Source organism: Falco peregrinus, chromosome 14 (genome assembly GCF_023634155.1).
Source record: "Falco peregrinus isolate bFalPer1 chromosome 14, bFalPer1.pri, whole genome shotgun sequence".
NCBI classification, from domain to species: Eukaryota; Metazoa; Chordata; class Aves; order Falconiformes; family Falconidae; genus Falco; species Falco peregrinus.
In genome coordinates this window covers 23,535,637-23,548,292 of record NC_073734.1, presented here as the reverse complement: position 1 = coordinate 23,548,292, position 12,656 = coordinate 23,535,637, and the positions used below count along the sequence as shown (strand labels likewise).

At 72.1% G+C, this 12,656-nt stretch overlaps 3 protein-coding genes across 3 annotated transcripts; 1 reads left to right on the top strand and 2 right to left on the bottom strand.

The window, feature by feature from the left end:
* Positions 1 to 18: 18 nt before the first annotated feature.
* Positions 19 to 4,229, bottom strand: LOC129785621 (probable D-lactate dehydrogenase, mitochondrial). The gene is made up of 11 exons (XM_055818531.1): positions 4,140 to 4,229; positions 3,882 to 3,994; positions 3,060 to 3,201; positions 2,843 to 2,984; positions 2,088 to 2,247; positions 1,823 to 2,022; positions 1,612 to 1,740; positions 773 to 900; positions 603 to 693; positions 418 to 529; positions 19 to 344 (listed from the first exon to the last, which is right to left on the bottom strand). Exons 1-11 carry the CDS (start codon positions 4,200 to 4,202, stop codon positions 179 to 181), a joined length of 1,446 nt encoding a protein of 481 aa, XP_055674506.1. The 5' UTR covers positions 4,203 to 4,229; the 3' UTR covers positions 19 to 178.
* Positions 4,230 to 5,417: 1,188 nt separating this feature from the next.
* LOC129785651 (chymotrypsinogen 2-like) lies at positions 5,418 to 7,981 on the bottom strand. Its single transcript, XM_055818818.1, has 7 exons — positions 7,881 to 7,981; positions 7,657 to 7,760; positions 7,461 to 7,540; positions 7,270 to 7,348; positions 6,276 to 6,456; positions 5,687 to 5,820; positions 5,418 to 5,605 (listed from the first exon to the last, which is right to left on the bottom strand). The coding sequence occupies exons 1-7, from the start codon at positions 7,948 to 7,950 to the stop codon at positions 5,444 to 5,446; spliced, it is 810 nt and encodes a 269-aa protein (XP_055674793.1). The 5' UTR covers positions 7,951 to 7,981; the 3' UTR covers positions 5,418 to 5,443.
* A 1,226-nt stretch (positions 7,982 to 9,207) lies between these two features.
* LOC101924388 (chymotrypsinogen 2) lies at positions 9,208 to 11,771 on the top strand. Its single transcript, XM_055818791.1, has 7 exons — positions 9,208 to 9,308; positions 9,428 to 9,531; positions 9,648 to 9,727; positions 9,840 to 9,918; positions 10,733 to 10,913; positions 11,369 to 11,502; positions 11,584 to 11,771. Exons 1-7 carry the CDS (start codon positions 9,239 to 9,241, stop codon positions 11,743 to 11,745), a joined length of 810 nt encoding a protein of 269 aa, XP_055674766.1. The 5' UTR covers positions 9,208 to 9,238; the 3' UTR covers positions 11,746 to 11,771.
* Positions 11,772 to 12,656: the final 885 nt, after the last annotated feature.

Here is a 12,656-nt window from a genome sequence, read left to right as displayed (position 1 = left end):
ATCATGGCGCATGGTAACTTTGGTGCAGAAGGGTTTTTATTGGGGGTGCCCAACCCCCAGGAGGGGGGATGAGAGGATTTGGGGGAACAGGACAGGGGGCAGGGCAGGGCAGCAAGCCCAGCCCAGCCACAACCCTGGGGGCTGTGGCCCCTGGCCCGCCTGGGTGCCGCTGCCCCCCTCAGAGCACCTTGCCGGGGTTCATGAGGTTGTGGGGGTCCAGCACAGCCTTGATGCGGCGCAGGGTGTCCAGCCCCTCCGGGCCCAGCTCCTCCCGCAGCAGCGCCCGCTTGCCCAGCCCCACGCCGTGCTCCCCGGTGCAGGTGCCCCCCGCCGCCAGCGCCCGCCTGCGGGACGGGGCCGTCAGAGCACAGGGACACCCCCCGGTGCCCACGGCCCCCCGCGGCGCCCCCGGCCCACCTGCCCAGGCGCTGGGCGAAGGCGTGGACGCGCTGCGCCTCGGCCGGGTCCCGGGCGTCGAAGACGAGGAGGCAGTGGAAGTTGCCGTCGCCCACGTGTCCCACCATGGGGCCTGCGGGGCCGCGGGTCAGGCGGGGAGCGGTGCGGAGCGTGGCAGCCCCCAGCCCAGCCCCTGCCCCGCTGACCGGTGAGGCCGGAGTCCCGCAGGTCCCGCTGGGTCTCCACCACCACGTCGGGCAGGCGCGAGATGGGCACGCAGACGTCCGTGGAGTAGCCCTGGGCCGGGCAGGGCAGAGCCGTGGCACATGTGGCTCCGCGGGGCGCTGCCGCCGTCGCCCCCGTGCCCGGCCCTCACCTGGCAGCCGGGCCGCAGCGCCAGGGCGGCGTACCAGGCGCTGTGCCGCATGGCCCACAGCCGCCCACGCTCCTCCGGCTCCTCCGACCAGGCCGGCACAGAGCCGCCGTTCAGCCGCACCATCTCCTCTGCCGGGGCCGGGACCCTGCCACGGGGCACGACGGGACCCCCCGCACCCCTGGCCCTCGCCCCAGCACCCCCAGAGCCCGCCCGCCCCGCAACCCTGGCACCGGCACCAGGCACCCGCCCGTACCCCTGGGACAGCCCCCGTTCCCTCTCCCTGGGCGCTCATCCGGCCCCCCCGGGACAGCCCCGGGTCCCCGGCCCCCCAGCAGACCCCCAGCCCACGCACCCACCCCTCACCCTGGTGACTTCCCAGGTACCACCCTGGGCACCCACCCCTGGTGTGTGTCCCTGTCCCCAGACCTGGGTGCCCGGCCCTCCCCCAGGGCACACTGGTCCCCCATCCCCGGCCAGACGCACCCGCCCACACCCACAGGACCCGTGGACCCCGGCCCCCCAGACCCACGCTCTGGGCACCCGTCCCTTGCCCTGGGGACACCAAGGACCAACAACCCCCGCTGCTGGGCACCCGCGCCTTGCCCCAGGCACCCTGGTCACCCTGCCCCAGGCCCTGCACACCTGTCACTGACGCCAGAGGCATGGCGTGGCCCCCCAGCACTGTCCTGCTCCCCGTGACGCCGCTGGGCCCCCTGACCCTGGGCGCCCATCCCTTCTCTGTGGGTGCCCACCACGGCCCCCACACCCAAGCACCCATCCCCAGCACTTGTCCCCCACACCGCCCCAAGCCCCCAGCCACAGCCCGGTGCCATCCCTACCCGCCTGCCGCTGCTGCTCCGCCAGGCCCTGCCGGGAGCCATGGAGCTCCAGGAGGAGCGTGGGTGCCACCGGCAGCCCCGTCCCGCTGTAGCGGCCGCAGGCATCTGCCATCACCTCGTCCAGGAATTCTGGGCGGGAGGCGGCGGCGCTGAGCCCGGCCACCACCACCGGCACCCGGAGCCCCGGCCCCGCGCCAGCCCCGGCACCCACCGATGCGCGCCACGGGCACGGCGGCCTGCAGCACCTGCACCGTGCAGGCCACGGCCGCCCGCACGCTGGGGAAGGTGGCGACGGTGGCGGCGACGGCCTCGGGCAGGGGGTGCAGGCGCAGCGTGGCCTGCGTCAGGAAGCCCAGGGTGCCCTCGGAGCCCACGAAGAGGGACGTCAGGTCGTAGCCGGCCGCGCGCTTCCTGCACGAGCCTGGTGAGCAGGCGCCGGCGCGGACCCCCCCAGCCCGGCTGGCCCCAGCGCCCACCTGGCCTGGCGCCCGGCGCCTGCGGTGTGCAGCAGGCGCCCGTCCGGCAGCACCACGCGCAGGTTGAGCACGTTGGGCCGCATGGTGCCGTAGCGCACCGCGTTCGTGCCCGAGGCGCCTGTGGCCGCCATGCCGCACAGCGAGGCATCCGCCCCTGGGTCTGCGGGGGGGACGGGGACAGGGACATGTGATGGGGCCCCGTGAGCCCCCGTGCTGCCCCCGCTCAGCACCCGCGACCCCGGCCCCACCACACCCCTGTCCATTGCGGAGACCACGGCACCTCAGTGGGGCCCCACAGCACCCCCGGGACCACGGCACACCTGCGGGCAGCTGCAGCACCTCTGGGACAACAGCATCCCCGGTGCCACGGGAATCCCAGCACAGCGTGGACCACGGCAACCCCAGCTCCATGGGCACCCTTTGACACCCCTGGAACCACGGCACAACCCCTCCAGTACCACGGCGACCCCAGCACCCCACGGGGACCGCCGCACCCCTGGCACCCCAGCCCCATGGGCTCCCCAGCAACCCCGGGGACCACGGCACACCCATGGGCACCCTCAGGGGCCCTGGGACCACGACACCCCCACGCCCCTGGGGACGCCCCGCACTCTTGCGGACGCAGCGCCCCCAGCCCCACGGGCACCCCAGTCCCTCCAGCACTCCCAGCGCCACCCGCCCTACCGCTGTCCCCAGCACCCCTAGGCCTGCCCCCCGGCCCCGCGCCCCCGGCCGCGCCCCGCTGCCCACGGTACCGACGGGGAACCAGAGCCCGGTGCCGCGCAGGCGGCTGTTGAGGGCCTTGCGGGTGACGCCGGGCTCCACCACCACCGAGAAGTCCTCGAGGCTCAGCTCCGCCACGGCGTCCATGCGGCTCAGGTCGAAGCAGACGCCGCCCTGGCGGGGGGCACCGCAGGGGCTGGGCACGGCCGGGCACGCCGGGCCCGGGGGGCGGGGGGCCGGGGCACGTACCTGCACGGCGTTGACGCCGCCCTCCAGGCCGGTGCCGGTGCCGAAGGGCACCATGGGCACGCGGCAGCGGTAGCAGAGCGCCGCCAGCTCCTGCACCTGCCCCACCGCCCGGGGCCACACCACCGCGTCCGGGGGCGCGCAGCTGGGGGGCACGGCGGGCACGGGTCTGCCCGGGAGCGGCACCGGGAGGGACCCTGCCCCGAGAGACCCTGCCCCGGGGGAGACCCTGCCCCGGGAGGGACCCTGCCCCGAGAGACCCTGCCCCGGGAGGGACCCTGCCCCGGGGGAGACCCTGCCCCGGGAGGGACCCTGCCCCGAGAGACCCTGCCCCGGGGGAGACCCTGCCCCGGGAGGGACCCTGCCCCGAGAGACCCTGCCCCGGGGGAGACCCGGCACCGGGAGGGACCCTGCCCCGGGGGAGACGCTGCCCCTGCCCCGGGACCCTGCCCCGGGGGAGACCCAGCCCCGAGAGACACTGCGCCGGGGGAGACCCAGCCCCGAGAGACCCGGCCCCGGGGGAGACCCGGCACCGGGAGGGACCCTGCCCCGGGGGAGACCCAGCCCCGAGAGACCCTGCCCCGGGGGAGACCCGGCACCGGGAGGGACCCTGCCCCGGGGGAGACGCTGCCCCTGCCCCGGGACCCTGCCCTGCCCGGCCTGGCCCTGTGCAGACCCCTCCCCTGCTCAGACCCGGCCTCTCCCCATGCTGGTTCCCCTCCTCTGCCCAGACCCTTCCCCTGCCCGGACCCCTCCCCTCCCCCACCCCTCCTCTGCCCGGACCCCTCCCCTCCCCAGCGCCCCCAGCCCAGCCCCGGCACCCACGCGTGCATGGACTCGTCGTGGCCGTGCTGCTCGCGCACCGCCAGGGCCGTGGAGACGTTGGGGGCCCCGACCACCGCCCGCAGGGCCGCCACGAAGTCGGGGGGCAGCGGGCGCTGGGGGGGGGCGAGGGCCCCGTCAGGGCGGGGGCGGGGGCGGGGGGTCCGACCGGGAGGACCCTCACCCACAGGCGGGGCCGCGGCGGGTACCCCACACCCCGGACCCCCGCGCCCCCCGGCACCCCCGCGCCCCCCGCCCCACCTTGGAGCAGCAGCCCCGGCGCCACAGCGCCGCCCCCAGCCCCAGCCCCCGCCGCAGGGCCATGCTGGGCACGGGCACGGGCACGGACGGGACCGGGCGGGACCTGCCCCCCCGCCGCCGCCCGCCCCCTCCCGCCGCCGCCGCCGCCGCCGCCGCCTTAAGGTGGCTCCGGCCGCGGCCCCGGGGCTGCGCCCAGCGCCCCCCCCGCCGGGCCCTGTGCCCCCGGCCCCGGCCCCCCCGGCCCCCCCCGGCCCGCGCCGGGAAGGGGTCACCCGCGCCCCCCGGCCCCGTGTCCCCGCGGGAGCCACGTGCTCCCAGCCCGGCCCCGTGTCCCCGCGCCCGGTGTCCCCGCGCCCGCCCAGGGGGCCCCACACCCGGCCGGGGTCGCTGCCCCCATGGGGCCGCATGGCCCCGCGCCCCCAGCCCTCCCGGCCAGCTGTCCCCACGCACAGCCAGGAGTCCCCACGCCCCCTGGCCATCTGTCCCCATGCCCGGCCAGGGGTCCCTGCCCAGACAGGTGTCCCCCATGCCCAGCCACGTGTCCCCCCCCATATGCATCTGTCCCCGTGTCCAGACTGGTGTCCCCTCCCTGCCAGGTGTCCCCACATCCATCTGTCCCCATACCCAGCCAGGTGTCCCTGCCCATCCAGATGTCTCCGTGGCCATCTGTCCCCATGCACAGCCAGGTTTCCTCAAGAGCTAGGTGTCCCCCTGTCCCCATGACTGCTCAGGTGTCCCCGCCCAGCCAGGTGGCCCCATATCCAGCTGTACCCATAAGGGGCCAGCTGTCCCCATGCCTGCCCGCCCATCTGTGCCCACTCCTGGCCTGGTATCAACACCCAGACAGGTGTCCCCAGATCCAGCTGTCCCCATGCCCAGACAGGGGCCTCCACCCAGCCAGGTGTCCCCATATGCGTCTGTCCCCGTGCCCGGACAGGTGTCTCCCAGGCCACCTTTCCCTGTGCCCAGCCAGGTGTCCCCTTGTCCCTCTGTTCCCATGCCCAGCCACGTGTCCCCGTAGGCACTGATCCCCATGCCCGGTCTGGTGTCCCTGACCAGCTAGGTGTCCCCATATACGTCTACACCCACGCCTGCCCAGCCAGCTGTCCCCATGCCCACCTGTCCCCATGCCCAGCCAGATGTCCACACCCAGCCAGGCGTCCCCATGCCCAGACAAGTGTCGCCAAGCCTCCCGCATGCCCCTGCCCACAGCCACCTGTCCCCCGGCTGCCCCGCACACCTCCCGCCCACCCCGCTGTGGCACAAGGACGCAGCACGGTGGGTGGCAGCGTTTATTGCCAGCCTCAGTTGGCCTGCAGGATGGAGTCGATCCAGCTGCGCAGCTTGGTGACGCGGGCGTAGACGCCGGGCACGTTGGGGTCGCAGGTGCTGCTGCCCCAGGAGACGATGCCCACCAGGTTCCAGACACCGTCCTTCTGGCACACCAGCGGGCCCCCGGAGTCGCCCTGCGGGCAGCGGGTGAGCGCAGGGGCTGGGGAGGGGGGCGCGGGGGGCACAGGGGGCACAGGGGGGCTGGGAGCACCTACCATGCAGGAGGAGGCACCGTCAGCACCGGCGCACACCATCACGTCGGCGATGCGGAACCCCCAGTACTGCTTGCACTGCGCGTTGGTGAGCAGGGGCAGGGCCACCTGCTGCAGCACCGCCGGCGTCTGCGAGGCTGCGGGCGAGCGGGGCGGCATCAGTGCCAGCACCGCGGCCGGGACTGGGACCAGGACAGGGAGGGGTATAGGGAGAGGGATGTGCGCAGGCATGAGGATGAGGACGAGGACGAGGACGAGGACAAAGACGAGGACGAGGATGAGGATGGGGATGGGGATGGGGATGGGGATGGGGATGGGGATGGGGAGGGAGAGGAGGGCAGGAGCGGTTGTGGGTTGGAACTTAGGGGTGGGGATGGGGATGAGGACAGAGATGGGGATGGGGGGAAGGATGGGTACAAGGATGGGGCTGGGGATGGGGAAGGGGACAGGGGTGAGGATGGGGCTGGGCCTGAGGCTGAGCATGGGGATGAGGACAGCGATGGGGCTGGGGAAGGGTACGGGGATGAGGAAGGGGCCAGGGAGGAAGGCAAGGATGGGGCTGAGGCTGCGCGGGGGCAGGAAAGCGCAGTACCGTTGGGGTCAGTGAGCCCCCAGCCCGTGGTGACACAGGTCATGCCCCCCGGGAAGTCATCAGTGGCCTGGGGCAGGCAGACGGGGGACACGCGGGCTGACATCCGCGCCGGAGTGGCCAGTTTGATCAGGGTGATGTCGTCACGGATGGTCAGCATGTTGAACTTGGGGTTCTTGAAGACCTGGAGCAGGCAGCACCGCTCCCAGCGCCTGCCTGCACCCTTGGCCAGGGCGCTGGGCACCGGGGGCTCCCTGGGGACCAACAGGGACCCCGGGGGCCCGCAGGGAACCCAGAGAATGGCCCTGTGGGTCCTGGGATGATGGGGTCTCTGGGCTGCAGACCCAGCCCCTGGGGCACAGGGCAGCAGGGACATGGTGGGGACTCACAGGGACCGCAGGGAGCAGAGCCCAGGTCCTGGGCTGATGGGGACACAGGGAGCAGACCCCAGCCCCTGGGGCACTGGGCCGTGCGGACGCCCCAGGGACACCAAGAGGGACTCAGGGGCACCATGAGATGGGGCAGACGCCAACTCCCTGGCCAAGGCGTGCCCAGGGAGCAGGGGACAAGCCCCAGCACTGGTGGGTGCCAGGGAGCAGGGCCAAGCACTGGTCTCAGGAAGACGGGGCCACCAACGCGCCTGTGGCCCACCCGGGGCTGCTGCTGGCCGGGACCTCGGGGCTGCTCAGGGCCCCTCAGGGCAGCCCCCAGCCCGCGGGCACTGGGGAGCAGGGACAGCCCAGGTCACATCACCTGTGGGGATGGATGAAGGGGACCCTGGGGGCCTGACCCCCATCCCTGGGGGGTCCTGCGAGTGCGGTCCCAACTCCAGGCATGAGGGGGAGCAGGGACACCCCGGGGGACCCCAGCCCAGGAACGTGGGGCACCACAGACACCCCTGGGACCCTGACCCCCAGGACAAGGGGACCCGGACCCCCGGGGCTTCTCATGGTGGCCGTGGGACCCCGCAGGCACACGGCCCCCATGCCGGTGGTACCTTCTCGATGGTCAGCTTCTGCTCGTCAGGGGTGGTCACGTCCTGGTCGTATGCGCCCACCACCACGGTGTCGGTGGTCCTGGGCACGGGCAGGCGCTGAGCACCGGGCACAGCACAGGGACAGGGGGTTCCCTGGGGACCCGGTGCACCCACCCAGCCCCGGGGTGGCCGGCAGCAGAGCCAGCACCTACCTGACGCCGCAGTGGGCAGCGGTGACCACCCAGTTCTCGCTGATCAGAGACCCGCCGCAGAAGTGGAAGCCGTTGTAGCGCTGGCGGGCAGAGCTGCGTCAGCACCCGGCACCGCCGGCACCACCGCCGGGGTGCTCTGTGCCCGGCCCCCACCCCAGCACCCACCCTGGCCCCCCTTGGGCGCCCAGACACTCACCTGGAGGGACACCTGCCACGGCCAGGACCCTGGCACCGCCGGCTCCCCGTTGACGATGCGGTTGTAGCCGCGGATGACGGGAGTGATGGCGGGCACGCCACAGCCTGCGGGGCACAGGCAGCCGTGGGATGGGGGCTCCAGCCCCCCCGCCCCCGCGCCCCCCCCAGTGCCACCGCCCCCCCAAGCCCCTCGCCCGCCCTGCCGAGCCCCGCAGCCCCACGCACTCTCCACGGAAAGGGTGGCACGGGCAGAGCCCGCCAGCGCCAGGCAGCTCAGCAGCCACAGCAAAGCCATCGTCACGCGTGGGGACAGACCCTGCCTGGGGCTCGGCACCTCTTATACGCGCTGCTGGGCACGGCCCCGCTGCCGGCCTTCACACCACGGCCTCGGGAGGTAGCGTGGCACCGGGCAAGTGCCAGGACGGGGCCTGGGAGCGTGGCACCTGGAGCCAGTGGCCTTGGCTGGGGCTGTGGGACAGCACTGGTGGCAGCTGAGTGCTGGCTTCGACATGCTCCTTGGGCTGGTGCTTGGCCAGCTGTCACCAAGTCATGGGGTGGCCAGGGTTGGAAGGGACCTTGGAGTTCACCTGGTCCAACCCCAGCAGGGCTACCCAGGGACTGTTGCCAGGTGGCTTCTGAGTAGCTCCATGGATGGAGACTCCACAGCTGCCCTGATCCACCTGTGACAGTGCTTGGTCACCCCACAGTGAAAATATGTCTCCTGATGGTCAGAGGAAACCTCCTGCATGTCAGATTGTCACCCTGTCTCTGGCCCTGGCACTGGGCGCCAGAGGAAAGAGCCGAGCTCTGTCCCATTGCACCTTCCCTCTTGCCGTCAGAGATGGTCATGTCCCTTCCACACCTCACTGGACTCTGTCCAGTATGTCCCTGTCTTTCTTGTACTGGGGAGCTCAGCAGCAGACCCAGCACTCCAGGGGTGGCTTCCCCCTCCCCAGTGCTGACCTTGGGGCAGGCACCCTCCCTTGACCTGCTGGCTGTGCTCTGCCTGCCGCGGCCATGGCTGCCGCTCACCGTGGCTGGCACTAGGCAGCCCGGTGCTACCAGCACCAGGGTTTGGGCTACAGAGCTCTACCAAGCGCTGCCCAGCTGCGGCATGGGGTCACAGTTCCCCCTGTGGCCAGGCCAGGAGCTGAGCGACGGCCATGGTGCCAGGCTGGCGCTGTGCCAGCAGCCACAGGTGGATCAGGGCAGCTGTGGAGTCTCCATCCATGGAGCTACTCAGAAGCCACCTGGCAACAGTCCCTGGGTAGCCCTGCTGGGGTTGGACCAGGTGAACTCCAAGGTCCCCTTCCAACCCTGGCCACCCCATGACTTGGTGACAGCTGGCCAAGCACCAGCCCAAGGAGCATGTCGAAGCCAGCACTCAGCTGCCACCAGTGCTGTCCACAGCCCCAGCCAAGGCCACTGGCTCCAGGTGCCACGCTCCCAGGCCCCGTCCTGGCACTTGCCCGGTGCCACGCTACCTCCCGAGGCCGTGGTGTGAAGGCCGGCAGCGGGGCCGTGCCCAGCAGCGCGTATAAGAGGTGCCGAGCCCCAGGCAGGGTCTGTCCCCACGCGTGACGATGGCTTTGCTGTGGCTGCTGAGCTGCCTGGCGCTGGCGGGCTCTGCCCGTGCCACCCTTTCCGTGGAGAGTGCGTGGGGCTGCGGGGCTCGGCAGGGCGGGCGAGGGGCTTGGGGGGGCGGTGGCACTGGGGGGGCGCGGGGGCGGGGGGGCTGGAGCCCCCATCCCACGGCTGCCTGTGCCCCGCAGGCTGTGGCGTGCCCGCCATCACTCCCGTCATCCGCGGCTACAACCGCATCGTCAACGGGGAGCCGGCGGTGCCAGGGTCCTGGCCGTGGCAGGTGTCCCTCCAGGTGAGTGTCTGGGCGCCCAAGGGGGGCCAGGGTGGGTGCTGGGGTGGGGGCCGGGCACAGAGCACCCCGGCGGTGGTGCCGGCGGTGCCGGGTGCTGACGCAGCTCTGCCCGCCAGCGCTACAACGGCTTCCACTTCTGCGGCGGGTCTCTGATCAGCGAGAACTGGGTGGTCACCGCTGCCCACTGCGGCGTCAGGTAGGTGCTGGCTCTGCTGCCGGCCACCCCGGGGCTGGGTGGGTGCACCGGGTCCCCAGGGAACCCCCTGTCCCTGTGCTGTGCCCGGTGCTCAGCGCCTGCCCGTGCCCAGGACCACCGACACCGTGGTGGTGGGCGCATACGACCAGGACGTGACCACCCCTGACGAGCAGAAGCTGACCATCGAGAAGGTACCACCGGCATGGGGGCCGTGTGCCTGCGGGGTCCCATGGCCACCATGAGAAGCCCCGGGGGTCCGGGTCCCCTTGTCCTGGGGGGTCAGGGTCCCAGGGGTGTCTGTGGTGCCCCACGTTCCTGGGCTGGGGTCCCCCGGGGTGTCCCTGCTCCCCCTCATGCCTGGAGTTGGGACCGCACTCGCAGGACCCCCCAGGGATGGGGGTCAGGCCCCCAGGGTCCCCTTCATCCATCCCCACAGGTGATGTGACCTGGGCTGTCCCTGCTCCCCAGTGCCCGCGGGCTGGGGGCTGCCCTGAGGGGCCCTGAGCAGCCCCGAGGTCCCGGCCAGCAGCAGCCCCGGGTGGGCCACAGGCGCGTTGGTGGCCCCGTCTTCCTGAGACCAGTGCTTGGCCCTGCTCCCTGGCACCCACCAGTGCTGGGGCTTGTCCCCTGCTCCCTGGGCACGCCTTGGCCAGGGAGTTGGCGTCTGCCCCATCTCATGGTGCCCCTGAGTCCCTCTTGGTGTCCCTGGGGCGTCCGCACGGCCCAGTGCCCCAGGGGCTGGGGTCTGCTCCCTGTGTCCCCATCAGCCCAGGACCTGGGCTCTGCTCCCTGCGGTCCCTGTGAGTCCCCACCATGTCCCTGCTGCCCTGTGCCCCAGGGGCTGGGTCTGCAGCCCAGAGACCCCATCATCCCAGGACCCACAGGGCCATTCTCTGGGTTCCCTGCGGGCCCCCGGGGTCCCTGTTGGTCCCCAGGGAGCCCCCGGTGCCCAGCGCCCTGGCCAAGGGTGCAGGCAGGCGCTGGGAGCGGTGCTGCCTGCTCCAGGTCTTCAAGAACCCCAAGTTCAACATGCTGACCATCCGTGACGACATCACCCTGATCAAACTGGCCACTCCGGCGCGGATGTCAGCCCGCGTGTCCCCCGTCTGCCTGCCCCAGGCCACTGATGACTTCCCGGGGGGCATGACCTGTGTCACCACGGGCTGGGGGCTCACTGACCCCAACGGTACTGCGCTTTCCTGCCCCCGCGCAGCCTCAGCCCCATCCTTGCCTTCCTCCCTGGCCCCTTCCTCATCCCCGTACCCTTCCCCAGCCCCATCGCTGTCCTCATCCCCATGCTCAGCCTCAGGCCCAGCCCCATCCTCACCCCTGTCCCCTTCCCCATCCCCAGCCCCATCCTTGTACCCATCCTTCCCCCCATCCCCATCTCTGTCCTCATCCCCATCCCCACCCCTAAGTTCCAACCCACAACCGCTCCTGCCCTCCTCTCCCTCCCCATCCCCATCCCCATCCCCATCCCCATCCCCATCCCCATCCTCATCCTCGTCCTCGTCTTTGTCCTCGTCCTCGTCCTCGTCCTCATCCTCATGCCTGCGCACATCCCTCTCCCTATACCCCTCCCTGTCCTGGTCCCAGTCCCGGCCGCGGTGCTGGCACTGATGCCGCCCCGCTCGCCCGCAGCCTCGCAGACGCCGGCGGTGCTGCAGCAGGTGGCCCTGCCCCTGCTCACCAACGCGCAGTGCAAGCAGTACTGGGGGTTCCGCATCGCCGACGTGATGGTGTGCGCCGGTGCTGACGGTGCCTCCTCCTGCATGGTAGGTGCTCCCAGCCCCCCTGTGCCCCCTGTGCCCCCCGCGCCCCCCTCCCCAGCCCCTGCGCTCACCCGCTGCCCGCAGGGCGACTCCGGGGGCCCGCTGGTGTGCCAGAAGGACGGTGTCTGGAACCTGGTGGGCATCGTCTCCTGGGGCAGCAGCACCTGCGACCCCAACGTGCCCGGCGTCTACGCCCGCGTCACCAAGCTGCGCAGCTGGATCGACTCCATCCTGCAGGCCAACTGAGGCTGGCAATAAACGCTGCCACCCACCGTGCTGCGTCCTTGTGCCACAGCGGGGTGGGCGGGAGGTGTGCGGGGCAGCCGGGGGACAGGTGGCTGTGGGCAGGGGCATGCGGGAGGCTTGGCGACACTTGTCTGGGCATGGGGACGCCTGGCTGGGTGTGGACATCTGGCTGGGCATGGGGACAGGTGGGCATGGGGACAGCTGGCTGGGCAGGCGTGGGTGTAGACGTATATGGGGACACCTAGCTGGTCAGGGACACCAGACCGGGCATGGGGATCAGTGCCTACGGGGACACGTGGCTGGGCATGGGAACAGAGGGACAAGGGGACACCTGGCTGGGCACAGGGAAAGGTGGCCTGGGAGACACCTGTCCGGGCACGGGGACAGACGCATATGGGGACACCTGGCTGGGTGGAGGCCCCTGTCTGGGCATGGGGACAGCTGGATCTGGGGACACCTGTCTGGGTGTTGATACCAGGCCAGGAGTGGGCACAGATGGGCGGGCAGGCATGGGGACAGCTGGCCCCTTATGGGTACAGCTGGATATGGGGCCACCTGGCTGGGCGGGGACACCTGAGCAGTCATGGGGACAGGGGGACACCTAGCTCTTGAGGAAACCTGGCTGTGCATGGGGACAGATGGCCACGGAGACATCTGGATGGGCAGGGACACCTGGCTGGGTATGGGGACAGATGGATGTGGGGACACCTGGCAGGGAGGGGACACCAGTCTGGACACGGGGACAGATGCATATGGGGGGGGACACGTGGCTGGGCATGGGGGACACCTGTCTGGGCAGGGACCCCTGGCCGGGCATGGGGACAGATGGCCAGGGGGCGTGGGGACTCCTGGCTGTGCGTGGGGACAGCTGGCCGGGAGGGCTGGGGGCGCGGGGCCATGCGGCCCCATGG

Coding starts and splice junctions, on each gene's coding strand:
- LOC129785651 (XM_055818818.1), bottom strand. CDS start 7,950: ATGGCTTTGCTGTGGCTGCTGAGCTGCCTGGCGCTGGCGGGCTCTGCC. Junction 7,541..7,656: donor CGTGGCAGGTGTCCCTCCAG/GTGAGTGTCTGG, acceptor TCTGCCCGCCAG/CGCTACAACGGCTTCCACTT. Junction 6,457..7,269: donor AGAAGCTGACCATCGAGAAG/GTACCACCGGCA, acceptor TGCCTGCTCCAG/GTCTTCAAGAACCCCAAGTT.
- LOC101924388 (XM_055818791.1), top strand. CDS start 9,239: ATGGCTTTGCTGTGGCTGCTGAGCTGCCTGGCGCTGGCGGGCTCTGCC. Junction 9,919..10,732: donor AGAAGCTGACCATCGAGAAG/GTACCACCGGCA, acceptor TGCCTGCTCCAG/GTCTTCAAGAACCCCAAGTT. Junction 10,914..11,368: donor GGGGCTCACTGACCCCAACG/GTACTGCGCTTT, acceptor GCTCGCCCGCAG/CCTCGCAGACGCCGGCGGTG.
- LOC129785621 (XM_055818531.1), bottom strand. CDS start 4,202: ATGGCCCTGCGGCGGGGGCTGGGGCTGGGGGCGGCGCTGTGGCGCCGG. Junction 2,248..2,842: donor CGGGCTCTGGTTCCCCGTCG/GTACCGTGGGCA, acceptor TCCCCCCCGCAG/ACCCAGGGGCGGATGCCTCG. Junction 694..772: donor CGCTGCGGCCCGGCTGCCAG/GTGAGGGCCGGG, acceptor TGCCCGGCCCAG/GGCTACTCCACGGACGTCTG.